The 16,055-nt window shown below is 35.3% G+C and overlaps 1 protein-coding gene across 1 annotated transcript in view; it reads left to right on the top strand.

Annotated features, from left to right (window-relative positions):
• Positions 1 to 16,055, top strand: part of SS18 (SS18, nBAF chromatin remodeling complex subunit) — a gene marked incomplete at its 3' end in the record, with an annotated part of 78,368 nt that overhangs the window by 45,495 nt on the left and 16,818 nt on the right. Inside the window, 3 exon segments of the mRNA NM_001244804.1 lie at positions 10,832 to 10,999; positions 11,816 to 11,920; positions 15,484 to 15,606. Of these exon segments, the coding sequence (NP_001231733.1) occupies positions 10,832 to 10,999; positions 11,816 to 11,920; positions 15,484 to 15,606 (396 nt within the window).

Genomic DNA, 16,055 nt, shown 5'->3' with positions numbered 1-16,055 from the left:
ATTCTGTGTATAACAGTTTACATCCCAAACTCCCCACTCATGCCTCTACATGTCTTTAATTTAATCCCCACAACATTTTTAGTGGCTACTATTATTGTCCTTATTCTGTATATGAGGAAACACATCCTATGGAAATACAGGCAGGCGGGGTATTGCGCAGTTCTAATATGTATGAATGTGTTACAGTTTAGTTAAATAATACCTGTTTTCCAGCAACATGGTTCACAGTTCACGAACTATGGTATATTAACGGTGAGTAGTAGTTCATGTGCTCTGGTATGTTAACTGTGAATACTTGCATAAAGTACCAACTTGGCTGCTGTCTCTTCAGTCCACAAATCACTGCATTTATGAGTGTCACCATTGATGACCATTCATGTGACTTTCAGATTCTGTCAGTGGTTGATCCCTGTGAATCCATCAGTTATGCAGATACAACAAAGCATGTAGTTGTGCAGCTTTCTTGGCTCCCAGCAGTACATGTTATTTCACAAAGTTAGCTAATTCAAAGAAGGATGTGGCCAACAAAGATAAAAGTCTACTAGAGAAATGAAAAGTCATACTATTGGAAATAAAATCCAAGAAATGAAACATTGTAATTCTCTATATTTCTAATGTTTTATGTTATAGTGTACTAAATAAATATTAGTGTTTTTATACTATTTTTTTGTAACATCAGTAGAGTTTCTAAAATTTTGACGGAGAATTTTATTTATTTACTTATTTTTATTTATTTATTTTTTTGTCTTTTTGCCATTTCTTGGGCTGCTCCTGCGGCATATGGAGGTTCCCAGGCTAGGGGTCTAATCAGAGCTGTGGCCACCGGCCTACGCCAGAGCCACAGCAACGCGGGATCTGAGCCGCGTCTGCAACCTACACCACAGCTTACAGCAATGCCGGATCGTTAACCCACTGAGCAAGGCCAGGGATCAAACCCGCAACCTCATAGTTCCTAAGTCAGATTCGTTAACCACTGAGCCACGACGGGAACTCCATGATGGAGAATTTTAAAACCATGGAACAATTTTATTTTCCCCATTGATTATTAAGATCATTTTGCATAATTTTGGCTGGCAAGGTCATTTATATAGCCCATATTGCTATACAAAGTGAGGACTATAAAGTTTTATAGAGTATACTTTGTGAAATGCTATTAAGCTGCTAACTTTATATAAAAATTGTTAGGTGAAGAAGAGCTTCCTATTCTTTGTAAAGACTAATATATAAGATTGAAATGGGACAGATAATGGTAAGTGCTATAAAGATAAATAAGCTAAGTGAAGGGAAGGAGAAAGTTGAGGTTTTATGTGTTATTTTAGGGTGCTATTTTCACTGGTGAGCTGACACTGGGAAGAGCATTGCATAGGCAGAAGGAACAGCAGTCAGGAGGCTGGAGCACACTTGCTGTGTTTGAGGAATAGCAAGGAGCAATAGCTGAGGGTGAGTGAGTGAGTGGAGGTAGGGAGAAGATGTAAGATAGAGTAGGAAACCAGGCCATCAGAGACCTTGTGTTGTAGTCCATTAGGATTTTAGATTTTATTCTGGGAGAGTGGCTATACTGCTGGAAAGTTTTGAGCAATGGAATAAAATGATTTGTATGTATGTTTTAAAAAGATACTGTTGGCTACAATGGAAAATAGACTGTAGTTGGACAAATGTGGGAGCAGGAGACTTTTTAAAAAGCTCTTGCTGTATTTGAAGAGTTCACCTTGTGGCTCAGTGGGTGTAAGAAACTGAAATAGTTTCCCTGAGGATGTGGGTTTGATCCCTGGCCTTGATCAGTGGGCTAAGGATCTGGCATTGCTGCAGGCTGCAGCATGGGTCACAGACACAGCTTGGATCTAATGTTGCTGTGGCTGTGGTGTAGGCCAGCAGCTGCAGCTCTGATTCGACCCCTAGCCTAGGAACTTCCATATGCCTCAGGTGTGGCCGTAAAAAAAACTCCCAAAAACCAGAAAAGGCTTTTGCTGTATTTGAGTAAGAAGTAATGGTGATTTTGAGTAGGGTCCTAATGTGGAAGAAATGAGAAAAAATTGAGGGTATTTCCCATGTATTTTGAAGATAGAGTTGCCATGATTTGCTAGGATTTATTAATGGCTGGTATGTGGAGTTCATGAGGACAGAGTAAAGCATAACTTCATGGTCAGTAATTGAGTGAATAGCATTGCCATTCATTAAGATTGAGAGACAGGGAGAATAGCAGATTTAGGGGAATAAAGACTTTAGTTTGGCACATGTTAAATTTGAGTGACCTATTGAGTGGATATAACAGCAGTTGGAGATATTAGTCTAGAGTTGAGGGGAGAGGTTAGATAATTAAAAGCCATGGGATTAGATGGGATCATTTAAAAAAATGAATAAAAGCAGGGAAGAGAAGAGGTCTGAGGATTCAGTTCCTGAGCACTCCAACATTTTCACATTAGGAAGATGATGGATTCCTTCCAGGACTCAGAACATTGAGCACGAGTAGTCAGTGAGGTGGGAGCAGAGCCAAGAGAGTTAGTATCTCAGAAGCTACGTGAAAAAGTTTAAAGAGGGGGAATCATTAAACATGTCTAATTCTGCTAATAGGTCAAGTAAGATGAGGACTGAAAAGTAACCATTGGATTTTATGACTGGTGAGCAATTTTGGTGGAGGAATGGATGGAGGCAAAAGCTTTATTGCATTGCGTTCAAGAGAAAATGGGAAGAGAAGTAACAGTGAGTAAAGACAGGTTTTTTTTTTTTTTTTTTCAGTACTTTTTGACATAGGAGAGCAAAAATGGATTCAAAGCTGGAAGAAGATGTAATAGGTTAAAGATTTTTTTTTTTTAAGATGAAAGAAAAAATAAAGATGGGAAGATTTTAAATCATGTTTGTGTTACTGATAGAAATGATCCATTGGAGAGGGGGTCATTGACGCTGCAAGAGAGGGGAAAGAAAGGGATCACTGCAGGAGTGATGTGTTTGAATGGCTGCTGCGAGGATCTGAGGGCACAGTCCCCAAGACTCCTCTCCTCTGAATCTCGCCAACTGCAAGTTGCCCAGAATGGTCCTCAAGATTGGCCTCACATCTGACACCAATAACAAGTTCTAGGTTCCCAGAACCACTCTCAGGTTCAGTGATTTGCTGGAAAACTCATAGAACTCACTGAAAGCTGTTATACTCAGTTATTACAGCGAAGAGAACGTATTAGTATCAGCCAAGGGAAAAATCTACAAGATGTATGAATGTGGTTTCTCTCCCTATGCAGTCAGGATGAGTTGCTTTTTTGGTCCTGATGTGTGACAACACACACAGAGTCTTGCTAACCTGGGGAATTCACCCTAGCCCCTGGTGTTGAGAGTTTATATTGGGGCTCCATTATGCAGATTTGACTGGTTGATGGATTGCTCACATATCTCAGTCTTCAGTCTCTAGTCCTTCTGGGCATGATCCAAAGCCCCTCCACCCCCATTCCCCTTGGCTTAGGAGCTTCAGGAATCCTCAATTTAGTAAATTTAGTAAACCTTCAATATTAAAAAATACTGTGATATTACACTGAATTTTTCTCCTTTAAAGTACAAATAGAAAAATTTAAAAGAATTATTTCAAGTATTTTATTCCATAGATATGTCATGTTGACCCCTGTAGTAGATTTGAATGAGTGAGAATTATGTATACATTCGTCTCTCTTCACTGTTAAAATTGGTAAATCTATAAAATATTGCTAATATTTCAGGTTTGTTTTTGTTAGGTATATACAGCCATTGCATTGTAGTTTAGACTAGATGTTTTACTTATTCTTGATCATTATTGCTATTTTGGATGAGTTTTTCAAGGTTGTAATTTCTTTCCCAATGATGACATTTTTCTGGTAATAAAAATATTTAACGTGAAAAATCTGGGGGGATAGGGAAGACAAGCATAGAATATAAAATAAAAATCACCTCTAATCTTCCTAAGTTTTAAATTACTTCACAAGACAGCATACAATCCTCTTGTGGGTAGTTAGTAGCCTGTACTTAAGCTCTTCATAGCAGCAGGTGGTTTTTTTTTTTTTTTTTTTTTTTTTTTTTTTTTTTTTTTTTTTTTTTAGGGCCACACCCACGACATATGGAGGTTCCCAGGCTAGGAGTCAGTTTGAGTAGTTGTAATTACATAATTATTTGTAAATATCTGTTTAATTATTTTTCCTAGACTCTTAAGTTCTATGAAGTTAGGAACTGTGTCATGTTTTGCTGTTTTATCCTATTTGTTGATTGATTGATTAGCTAGATTTCCTGCTGCGGAAACGAATTAGAAAACTAGCAGTCTTCTCTGTGGTATTGTTGTCCGTTGCCTGCCATTCAGTCACTGTCAGATAAAACAGATGATTTTCAGTTATACCAAAGCCTTTCAGGTTTGTGAGGTAGAATCCAGATGCATTTCTGTTCAACAGATTATAAACAGTTTCATTAGGACTCATTTTTAAACACTTTTTATTTTGTAGTAATCATAGGTTTATAGAAAGTTGCACAGATGATATGCAGAGGTCCTGTGTCCTCCCTGCAGCCATCTTTACCCTGGCAGCCACTGTTACTCTTTTCTTTTTGTCATTTTCACAATACTACATAAATGGAATCAATATGGTATGCAGACTTTTGAGGTGGGCTTTTTTTATTCAGCATGACTAACATTTATTCAATTTGTTGCATGTATCAGAGATCCATACCTTTTTGTTGCTGTATTCCATGGTATGGATGTACCACAGTTTGTTTAGTTATTCAGCTATTGAGGGACATTTTGGTGCTCTGAACAATTGTGTACATGATTGTGTTTTTATTTAATGTAAGCGTTCATTTCTCTGGGATAAATAACTGATAAGTACCCAGGAGTGCTATTGCTGGGTCATATGATAAGTATATATTCGGTTTTTTAAGAAACTGCCCAAACTGATTGCCAAGATAGCTGTGCCATTTTCCCTTCTCACTAGCAATGCATGAGAGATCTGCTTTCTCCAAATCCTTGCCAACATTTGGTATTGTCAAAGTATTTTTTATCTTAGCTATTCTAAAAATGTGTAGTAATGTCTCATTGTGGTCTTAATTTGCATCTCCCTAATAGCAACTGATACTGAACAACTTTTCCTGTGCCTATTTGCCATCTGTATAGCTCTTCACTGAAATGTCTTTTGCTCATTTTCTGGTTGATTTTTTTTTTTTTTCTTTACTGTTGAGTTTTGAGAAATCTTTATATATTCTTCTAGGATTAATTTAAAAATGTTCTTCCAATTTTTTAATATAAAATTTCAAACTTCCAGAAAACTTGAAGGCATTTGTTACTATATAATTGCCTTTTATATTCTAGTTAATATTTTACTAAATTTATTTATCATCCATCTCTTCTACACATCCATTAATGGCATCTTTTTTTCCAAAATGCATTTCAGAGTAATTCGAAGATATTAGTACACTTCACTCATGAACACTTAGCCTACTTATCATTAGAGCCCACCGTTTGATTTTTTTAATAGTTTTTTCCTTTAGGTAACATTTACATACAATGAAATGCACAAATCTTAAAGTGTATCATCCACTGGGTATTAATGTAACACATATTCCTTAGGATTGATTTTATAGCTAACATCCTAGATGCCCTTATGGGATGCATTTCTACTCTAGCTTAAACATTTTGTATGAACCATATTCTTTTATGCTGGAAGGGGACAATGGTTATTGGTTACTCTTTCCCTTAGAACTCTATCTCAGTGTGTGAACCTGACTACTAGAATCAGAATCATGTGGGGGTACTTGTTAAAACAAGATTTGTCTGCTCCACCCCATACTGGCTAAAGCAGAATTTCTTTTCTTTTCTTTTTTTTTTTTGTCTTTTTGCTATTTCTTGGGCCGCTCCCGCAGCATATGGAGGTTCCCAGACTAGGGGTCTAATCGGAGCTGTGGCCACCGGCCTACGCCAGAGCCACAGCAACGCGGGATCTGAGCCGCGTCTGCAACCTACACCACAGCTTACAGCAATGCCGGATCGTTAACCCACTGAGCAAGGGCAGGGACCGAACCCTCAACCTCATGGTTCCTAAGTCAGATTCGTTAACCACTGCGCCACGACAGGAACTCCTAAAGCAGAATTTCTAGGGGTACGTTTTAGAAATTGTATTTTATAAATATCCCAAGTCATACCTATTTATAGTCCACTCCCTCAGAAGTTTTTCTGGGCAGGATAATCTCTTCTGTACTTGATGATTTGTAACTTTTCAGCTCTCATGGTAAGTGACACAAAGCCATGTGTTCTAATATAGCCCATCTCCATGGCTTTCTGCTTGGGCAAGATAGGATCTTAACTCTCACAACAGATTGTCCCTTGTATCCCATAAATCTAGAGCTTTTGGGATTCCTCTAGTAGATGTTCAGTAGTGACTTTGTTTTTATTTAATATTACTTTTTAATGTTATTATATAGTATAGTTGAAACTGTGTAAGAGGGGTTTACTAAGAAATTGCCAAGCTTTTTACTTTGCTGGATTTATTAAGCCACAATATATCCGTTTTCTAATTTTCTCTCACCAGAAAACTGAATACATAATTGCATTCTTAAACTAGTTTGTAGAGATGCCTGTGATTTAGAATAATGCCTTTGAGAATCCGGAGTTTCTTAACTCAGCACTACTGACGTTATGAATTGACTAACTTCTTGTGGGGGCCTGTCCTGTGCTGAGATATTCAGCAGTACTTTTATCCTTTATCCACTAGGTGGCAGTAGCAACCCCCCACCAGTTAGGACAGCCAAAAATGTCTCCAAGGTTTCTGAATGCCCCCTAGGGACGAAATCCCCCACAGTTGAAAATCACAGCTTTAAGATAAGATTATTGTAAGGAATAATGTGCAAGGATGGCCTGTGTTGCTGAAGAAGCAAATGACAATAACAAGTTATTGATACTGTTATGTTTTAATACTTTTTAATACCTTTATGATATTTCTTACTTCATGATATGAAAAGTATCTCTTAGTGAACTATTCTTTTTAACTAGATAAAATCTACCATGGTTCTTCTATTCCTTCATTGGTTGCTAGTAAACTCAGCTAAGTTTGTACTAGTTACAGTTACTTTACTAAACTTCTGGAACTTCCTTAGTTACTTGGTTCTTGTTCTTTTATCCTTGGTATTATATCTAAAGGTCTTACCATGAAATACTTAAAATTCTTGATGAGGGCAGATGTACATTTTAGCTAAGTAAAGAATTTTTCCTTAAATGGCTATTTATTAAGTAGAGGACTAGTTTATTGAATTTACTGGAAATCAGGGATTTTTTTTTTTTTTTGCAAATAAACCATAAGTAATATATTGAAATGCAAGCTATAAATGGTTTAATTTGAGATTGGGTGGTTAAGGAACAAGTAGTAAAACATGAGCAGTAGATGAAATATGAATAAGAAAATAGACTTGGGGGTGGGTATTATCTACTTGGTTTCACAATCAGTCTTACAACAAAGAGATAATAGGTGAGGTGAAGAAACCTCATTTTCTAGGATTTTATTGATAGTGTTACATAGAAGAGTTTTCCTGGGAGATATTCCATGGGAGAGGTATGGTTTGACATGCAAGTACACACAGTGGTTAAGAGCATAGGTTTAGAGTTCTCACCATTTCCTAACTGAGCAACTTTGGGTGAGATTCTTAATGCTGTATGCCTTAAATGCTCTTATTTGTAAAGTGAGGTTGGTAACAATACTACTAGAGTTTGGGAAGTATAAATAATAGACACAAAGCTCTTCGCTTAGTGTCTGGCCCATAATAAATGCTCATTAACTGTTAGCTATCATTTTTAACCTTCACTTAAAGTAATTCATAGATTTAATGATAGGATTTATAGTTTTAGTATATTGGTTTGCACCTGAAGATGTGAGTATATATACACACATATGTATGTATTTATATGTATATAGTTTTAAAAATTCTACAATTATAAATTCTTCACAAATTATTTAAAACTTATCTTTATAGCTGAGTCTTTAAAAAAATTCTTCTTTTTAAACCCTATCATGACATAAAACTAGTATAACTGTCTTATTGGAGCAAAAAATTCCAATAATGTAAAAAATATGGTGATTTGGGGATATTCTACATCTGTTTAAGACATCATTTCCATAGGATGTCTGTTAGGGCATAAAGCTCAAGATGGAAAGCAATAATGTGGTGAGGTACATTTGTTATATGTCCTTTACAAACACAGAAGCATAGTCTAGATAAGACATTAGGAGAATATTTATGTATATAAGATCACAATTGGTAGTGCATCTTAGCATCAAGATGATTTATTAAGAGATAAAGTATAACCTTTAAGCATATAGTGTAAAGCGTGATGCCACTGTTGGTAGAAAATGGTTATAATAGACTCATTTTGTAATCTTCACTCTGCAGTACAAAATTTTTAGAACTTACTTTGGTGTAAACTTTTGAGATTTAGCTCTCATTTCCATTAGCATCTCAAGGGATAATACACATTTATTTGCCAGTGTAGCATATTTCATTATCATAAGAAAAATAATATGCTTCCTAAACAGTCTGAATTGAAGTCATAATTTTTTTAATGGATAAGGCTTCAAGGAAGAAGATGAAAAGCCCTATGATTTAGCAGTGCTCTCCTCCTCCATTCTCTGTGGTTTTAGGCTTGATCCTGAATGATGTTGAGGATCCTTAGAGGGAGAGAAGTGACAGAGAATAAAAGGAGGTTGGGTGGTAATTGAGCTCTTTGGGATTGAAACTGCTGACAGTCCCAAAAGATAAAGCACAAGTGGCATGGTCTTTTCTGTCTAGGGCTTAAACTAGAATTACTTTTCTCCTTTATAGCAAAGCTTAGAATTTTGTTGTTATTGTATCCTTTTGGATTTTCCCCCTGGCTGTTATGTTTTTCCTTTCTTTCTCCTTTATTTTTAATCTTGGTTCCAGTGCATATTATATGCTTTAGTTTTATAGTTATCTTCTGTTAAAACAAGAGGTTTTTAATCAGTGTTGGAGAAGAAAGACAAGGCAAAACCTTCATTTACTGAAAATGAATTCTATAAATGGCAAGTCATGCTCCCTGTTATATAATGAACACTCATACTCAACACTTTATTATATACAAGATATATTTTAAAAATTATAACCTCAATTAAACTATTGGAACTTTTTTATTGCATAATTTGATCTGAACTACTAAATTTGCTATGGCTTGAGTAGAGGCCGGGAAGAATAGTGGAATAAATTGCTTTGAAATCAAACTTGGTTTTGTATGATTCCCAGTTAATATCTATGAGCTTCTATAATGTTATCTTTGGATTCCTTGGCTAAAAACTTGAAAATTAGGATCCTTACCTCTGTTAAGTGTTAGTGGTTTACATGAAATAATGGTTTACATGAAATTAATGTGAAAGCATGTGTGGTAAAGTTAGGTGCCTTCTGTGTCAAGTTCTCCTTCCTCTCCCTGCCACCCCTGCTCCACTGAGCCACCTTATTTATCCCTCCTGTTAAGAGTTTATTTCATTGTTGAAAAAGAAGTCCCAGAGTAACCTTTGAAATGATTATATTTATGATAAAGTTAGAAGGAAAAAAATTGGAAAAGAAGAAGGTAAAGAGGAAAAAAGTTAGCTCTGATAACTAAAGCTAACTATCTAAAGTAAACGTCTTTAGATAACTAGTTCTTCAAATTGGGAAAGTGAATTCTTTCTGCTTACATTGCTGCTGCTATTATAGGTCAGTAATATTAAAGAGTTGAGGTGTTTTGTTTTGAATTTTTATATAAATAAATGATGAGCTTTTGGCTCATCAGGGCAGTTTTGCCTGTAAAACTTTTCTAGTTTCTTTGCCTTTTGTACTCTCTTCTTAAATTTTCCCCAAGTCAGTAAAAGTGGGAATGTGTAGCTGTTTACACAGTGAACTGGGAGAGGACTCATACATACTTCTCAGACAGTAATGGTTGTAATGGCAGAATGAGAAGCTCTCCATACTGTAACTTAGCCCAGCGAACCTCTGAGGAGCTGCTTACTTTGGTAGATGGCAACACAGAACTTTATGGCCATTGTTGATTATATTGTGATATATTTTTCCTGTTGCCAATTGATGTCGTAGTAGTAGTTTGACTGCCTCAATATTGCTTACTTTGGAAACTTCATGGTTCTGATATCTAAGTCTATGGCTTGTTGTATGTAGTCCTCTGCCTAGGTGTTTATGATTGTGTATGTGCATTAGAGCATATAAGAAGCACTTGTATAGCCCTTTGATTTCAAGAAGACCGTTTTAGTTTATAAATCCTAAAGTTGGAAAAAGGGAGGACCCTTCAATTTTTGTTTTAAAATTAAGTTTATGAAATTTTACTGATATAAATAGTATAATCTACCATGATATAATGAGTGGGCATTGAAAAAGGGGAAAAAAAATAGATATCCAGAAATTAGATTTCTTTCTCTTAGTTTGCTGATCTGCTTTGTGATTTTGTGCTTTACTCTGTTTGGCATATTTTCTTACGTAGCATAAAGAGTCTGTTTTTTCCTAGAAAGATTATATAGATAAATATTATATAGTACCAATGAAAACTATATACATTCAGGATATTCATATATTGTATTCGTTGTTTTTTTAGAAATTGCTAGACTATTCCTCCAATAGAATTCAAATCAACTATGATGAATTTGAATTAGTTGTTTTCCCTTGTTTGCAGATTATAGCAGGCATGTGAACTGTATTCAAAGATTTGTTTTTATTACTTGAAGTCAGTTTATATTGCAATAAATTACATAGTTTAGGTATTACATGATCATAAAAGATTTTTGTATTTCTCTTCAGATGTTAAAATTATATGCAAAAAGCATGTGCATAATATTTTATCTGTTTTCAGGGCCAATGATGCATCAGCAACCTCCCTCTCAACAGTACAATATGCCACAGGGAGGTGGACAGCATTACCAAGGCCAGCAGCCACCTATGGGAATGATGGGTCAAGTTAACCAAGGCAATCATATGATGGGTCAGAGACAGATTCCTCCCTATAGACCACCTCAACAGGGTAAGACTACATTTGGAAAAGATTTAAGAGTAGTTGAAAGGCTTTACATTTTAGTGAACTTTTAATCAAGGCAAAGCCAGAGCTTTTTGTTTCTGGATATTTAAAATTATATTTTATCATTTTTCTTAAAAGATAGTGCAGTTAGTGGGTACAAAGGATCACAAAGTGGATATGAACTTCCTGGTTTATAGCTTTCTTTTATTCTTCTCTGGGAAAAGATAACATTGTAAAATTTTATCAAAAGCTTATAATTTACAGCAGAAAATACACTTTTATTTTTAAGAAGTTTCTAAATATATGATCAGAAACAAACCCTAATTTAGTTCAAGCTGCTCTACTATCAAAATAAAAGGAAAATTAATTTTATACTATTTTGAATCCATTTTTAAGAAGTTAGTGTTTGGGAATTCCCTATTGGCTTAGTGGATTAAGACTCTGGTGTCACTGCTGTAGCTCGGGTTGCTGCTGTGGCACAGGTTTGATTCCTGGTCCAGGAACTTCCATATGTTGCAGATGTGCCCCCCCCCAAAAGAAGCTAGTGGTTTTTTTTTTTTTTTTTTTTTTTTTTTTTTTTTTGAGTTGATGTCATTTGATATTGCATGTATGGTCTTACCATTAATTTTTGTGACATGTGGCATGTGTTGTTGCTGTGTATTTGTGTGTGTGTATAAAAGAAGGTCAAAAGTATCTGAAATGCTGAAGCATGGGAAGGGAATTTACAGCTGAAATAAATAATCTCAACATCTGGTTAGAAAGACAGCCTTTGATGACCTAGAGAACAAACTATTTACATCTTGACTGGTTGTGGTTTTTCAGGCCCACCACAGCAGTACTCAGGCCAGGAAGACTATTATGGGGACCAGTACAGTCATGGTGGACAAGGTCCTCCAGAAGGCATGAACCAGCAATATTACCCTGATGGTAATCTCTCCTAATGTTAACTTTCCCATTTTCTATCCCTGCCCAGTATTCCTGTAGATAGCTACTCCAAACATCTTAATGAGAATGAAGAAACTAACAATCCGTTTCTTCCAAATTTAGAAAATCTCAAGCATCAATGGTAGCCTTAGTTTATAATCTATTTTAAAGTATATTTTGTTTAGATATTCCATATTAGTACCATCAGGAATGATGTTCTGTCATTGGAATCCTTTCTTATATTAAAAGAGGATCCTTTTATATTTGGAATTGTTCGTTTGAACCAAAGCAAGTGTTACTGATTTTTTTTTTAATAGCAGCTTTATTGAGGTAATTCATATACCATAAAGTTCACCTGTTGGTTTACTTTTATGAATTGTGTAAATACAAAGTATTCTTCCAAGTATTCTTCCAAGTTTCACTATGTTGGTCATTGTTGCATATGTCTCAAAGAACTGTGGTTAGATATGTTAGCATTTGCATTTGAGAAGGATTTTGGAGGCTAAATTATATCCAAAATACAGCTGTTTGTTTATATGGTTAGTAGAATAGAAAGGCATTTGGAAACCACATTTTAATCTTCGTTATTTAGGTTAATGGTATTTTTATTTTTTAGTTGGAAGGTGGTTTTTGAAAAAGTGCACAAAGTGTACTGTGCTTAGTTTTAATCCAAGCATGCAAGTGGGCTTTCACCCTATAGTTTGTTTTCCTGTATGTTCGAAAATGTTATGATATAACGTTAAAGAATATATAAGCCAAACAAATAAAACTGATCAACTAGAGGTTGATCGTATGGTAAAATTATTTATCTCGTTTGGAAGGATTTGCCAAAATCTTCATTTATATTAAGCTCCCTTCACATATTTAAGGTAAACTACTTAAACTTGGGGAAAACTAAGAACTTCAAGCTAAAGCATTTAGGACCATTTGACCAGAAGTTAATGTAATCTACAGGAAGTTTTTTTTTTGGTCAGTGGGTAAAGCATAAGTAATATAAGGACATAGGTGTTTTCTGCAGAGATTCTGCTTATACAGGCAGAGCAAACACCTGTAGAATTTTGCACACAAAATGTTCATTAGTGGCAGTGGATATATATATGGATAATTCTGGTTAGAAAAAAGTGTATTATTAAAATCTGTTTTACTTACCCTGAATTAATTTAGACTGTTGCTTTTTTTTCTTTGTCCTTTCACATGTAGACATTATTTTTTTAGTTTTTTTAATGAAAAACTTCATATATAGATTATAGCTATTTCAAAGCAATGAAATCTAGTTTGTTAAATGTTATACATTAGGAAGTCTGCTGAAAATAAATGATCGATTTGTTTAATTTTTAATAGATTTTAAGGAATTGAGTTGAATTTAACACTTATTTTCGTCCTAAATATTTCCTGAAGTATGAAATTTGTATTGTTATAAATATGAACTTTCTATTCAAAATAGATCTTATTTTTATAAATAGCAGAACTTTGAAGTTGCTATAAGTAATTTATTTTATTACATAATGGAATTTTAAAACTTAAATGGTATCATTTTTGCATAGATGTGTATCAATAATATTTGTCTCACATGTACATAGAGTATTCATTTATAACAATTTTCTTAAACAGCATTGGATATTTTCTTATGTTCAGATACTTATGCCAGTAAATATGTAGATGAGGGGATGGCAAACTTTTTCTCTATAACCGGCCAGGGAGTAAATAATTTTAGTCTTTGCAAGTCATATGGTCTTGGTCTCAAGTACTGAACTCCTGTGGTAGCATGAAAACAGCTATAGAAAATATGAATGAATATGACTGTTCCAGTGAAGCAAAACAGGCCACTGGTTGTATTTAGACTGTAGGTCATAGTTTGCCAATCCATAATGTAGACTTTGCTGAGGTGGCTTGGGAACATTGGAATACTGGAGCAATGAATATTACATTTATTCTTAAGTATATTCCTCCTTCCTTAATTAGCTATTCTCCTAAAATTTAGTTCAGGTTTTAGCTAATTGAAAGGATATTTCCTGCAATTTCTTTGGGCACCTTAGTTAAAAGGACTAGAGTATTGATTTCATGAAAGCCCAGTCATCTTGCTGGTATAATTTATCATGCCTTAAAATAAAAGGTGTACTCTAGTACTTAACACAGTGTTAATCTTATGAAGTTTATGATACTCTAGAAATATTTTCTAAAGGCTCCTAAATGGCAGCATTAAGCAATATATTTTTTCATCTGAAAATACTTTGAGATACAAATACTTTAGGCAAGTGAATAGAAAATGTGAAAAAATTGCTTCAGTTTCTTTCAGGGGAAAAAAACTTATGGAGCTCTTCTATATTTTGCATTGTTTTAGCATATGCTGTGGAATTGGCGACCAGCAGAACAGGTGTTTGACAAAATATGATAATTGCTTCCTTTGTTCATTCTAATTTAATTCAAGTTATTTACATGTGAAAGGCCTAAATGCTTTCATTCTCTCTCTTTTTTTAATGGAAGATAAAGTTTTTTTCCCTCCTTGATTGAGGATTATCAGAGTTAAGACTAAGTGTAATGTTTCTAAAACTGTTTTTTTGCTTAAAAAAATACTTGCACGTTATCTCATATGAAAACAATCACATTTGGTAAATATTTGGCTAATGCAATTGCAATTAGTTTTTATGTCTTTCCATTTCTTTTTCTTTTTTTTTTTCAGTTTTATCTGAAAGTTGAAATATATTTAGGGTTTTCACTCAGTGGCCATTAACGTTTCTTCCTGTCTCTTGTCGAATTGATGTAGGTCATAATGATTACGGTTATCAGCAACCGTCGTATCCTGAACAAGGCTACGATAGGCCTTATGAGGATTCCTCACAACATTACTACGAAGGAGGTATCTATATACCTTCACACACATACACATATATATCCCCTTCTACAGGAACCAAAATTCTTGCATAAGACAACTTCTACCCATGCAAAGCTCTCGTAGAATACTAGTTGCTGGCTATTTTAAAAGTTACAGGGAGCCTAGAGCAATCAAAATAATTTCCTTACAAATATTTCAAATGTATAACCATGACTTGCCATTTCTAACAACAATAAAAAGACTAAAACATTTTAAAATAATTTTTTCCTCAGTGGAAACTTTCTATTTGAACATAAATCCATTCAGTCCAATTTTTTTTTCTTGTGTGTGTTTACATATGTATAATTTTACATATAAGTATAGTGCCTTTAGGAAACAGCTTGCTGATCTTGTGTAGCTAGTGTGTGCTCTTGTAGCTGTCTTTAATTTTGTCTTTTTTATTTTATTTAGCATAGTCATGATCTTATGACTGTGATGTTCCAGTAAATGTAATGCTCGTATGGCAGAGACGCTGAAAATGCTGCAGTTCAACCTTGCAAAATTGGCTTTAACTGCAGTTTGTTTGGCCGAAATCCTTCTGTTTGGTTTGAGTTTTTTCTTTGTTTTGTTAACTTTTAAGAATCAATATGGCATTTCATTTTGTTCTTGTGTCGTTGGCTAAGCATCTTAGAGGAAAAAAGTTAATTAAGCAAACCTCTCAGTTTTTTCTTCCTCTTCTCCAATTATCCTGTAGGAAACTCACAGTACGGCCAACAGCAGGATGCTTACCAAGGACCACCTCCCCAGCAGGGCTATCCACCCCAGCAGCAGCAGTACCCAGGGCAGCAGGGCTACCCAGGACAGCAGCAGGGCTACGGTAATAGCTCACTGCAGTTTATTTCTTTCACCCAAAAATGTGATGAGTACTCTCTTCAGATATGGAAATGGGGAGGTCCCCCCCCTCCCCACTGCAGCTTAGTGGGTTAAGAACCTGATGTTGTCTCTGTGAGGATGTGGGTTTGATCCCTGGCCTCACTCAATTGGTTGAGGATCTGGTGTTACGACAGGCTGCAGCATGAACCACAGATGCAGCTCCAGTCCTACGTTGCTGTGGCTCTGGTGTTAGGCCTGCAGCTGTGGCTCCAATTCGACCCCTAGCCCTGAAACTTCCATACGTCACAGGTGCAGCCATAAAATGAAAGAGAAAAAAATGTAGGAGTTCCTGTTGTGGCTCAGTGGGTTAAGAACCTGACTAGTATCCTTGAGGGTGTGGGTTTGATTCCTGACCCACTCAGAAGGTTAAGGATCCAGCCTTGCTATGAACTG

The sequence above is a fragment of the Sus scrofa genome, chromosome 6, assembly GCF_000003025.6.
Source record: "Sus scrofa isolate TJ Tabasco breed Duroc chromosome 6, Sscrofa11.1, whole genome shotgun sequence".
Lineage (NCBI taxonomy): Eukaryota > Metazoa > Chordata > Mammalia > Artiodactyla > Suidae > Sus > Sus scrofa.
The sequence above is the reverse complement of the archived record's forward strand: the minus strand, read 5'-3'. Positions and strand labels throughout refer to the sequence as shown.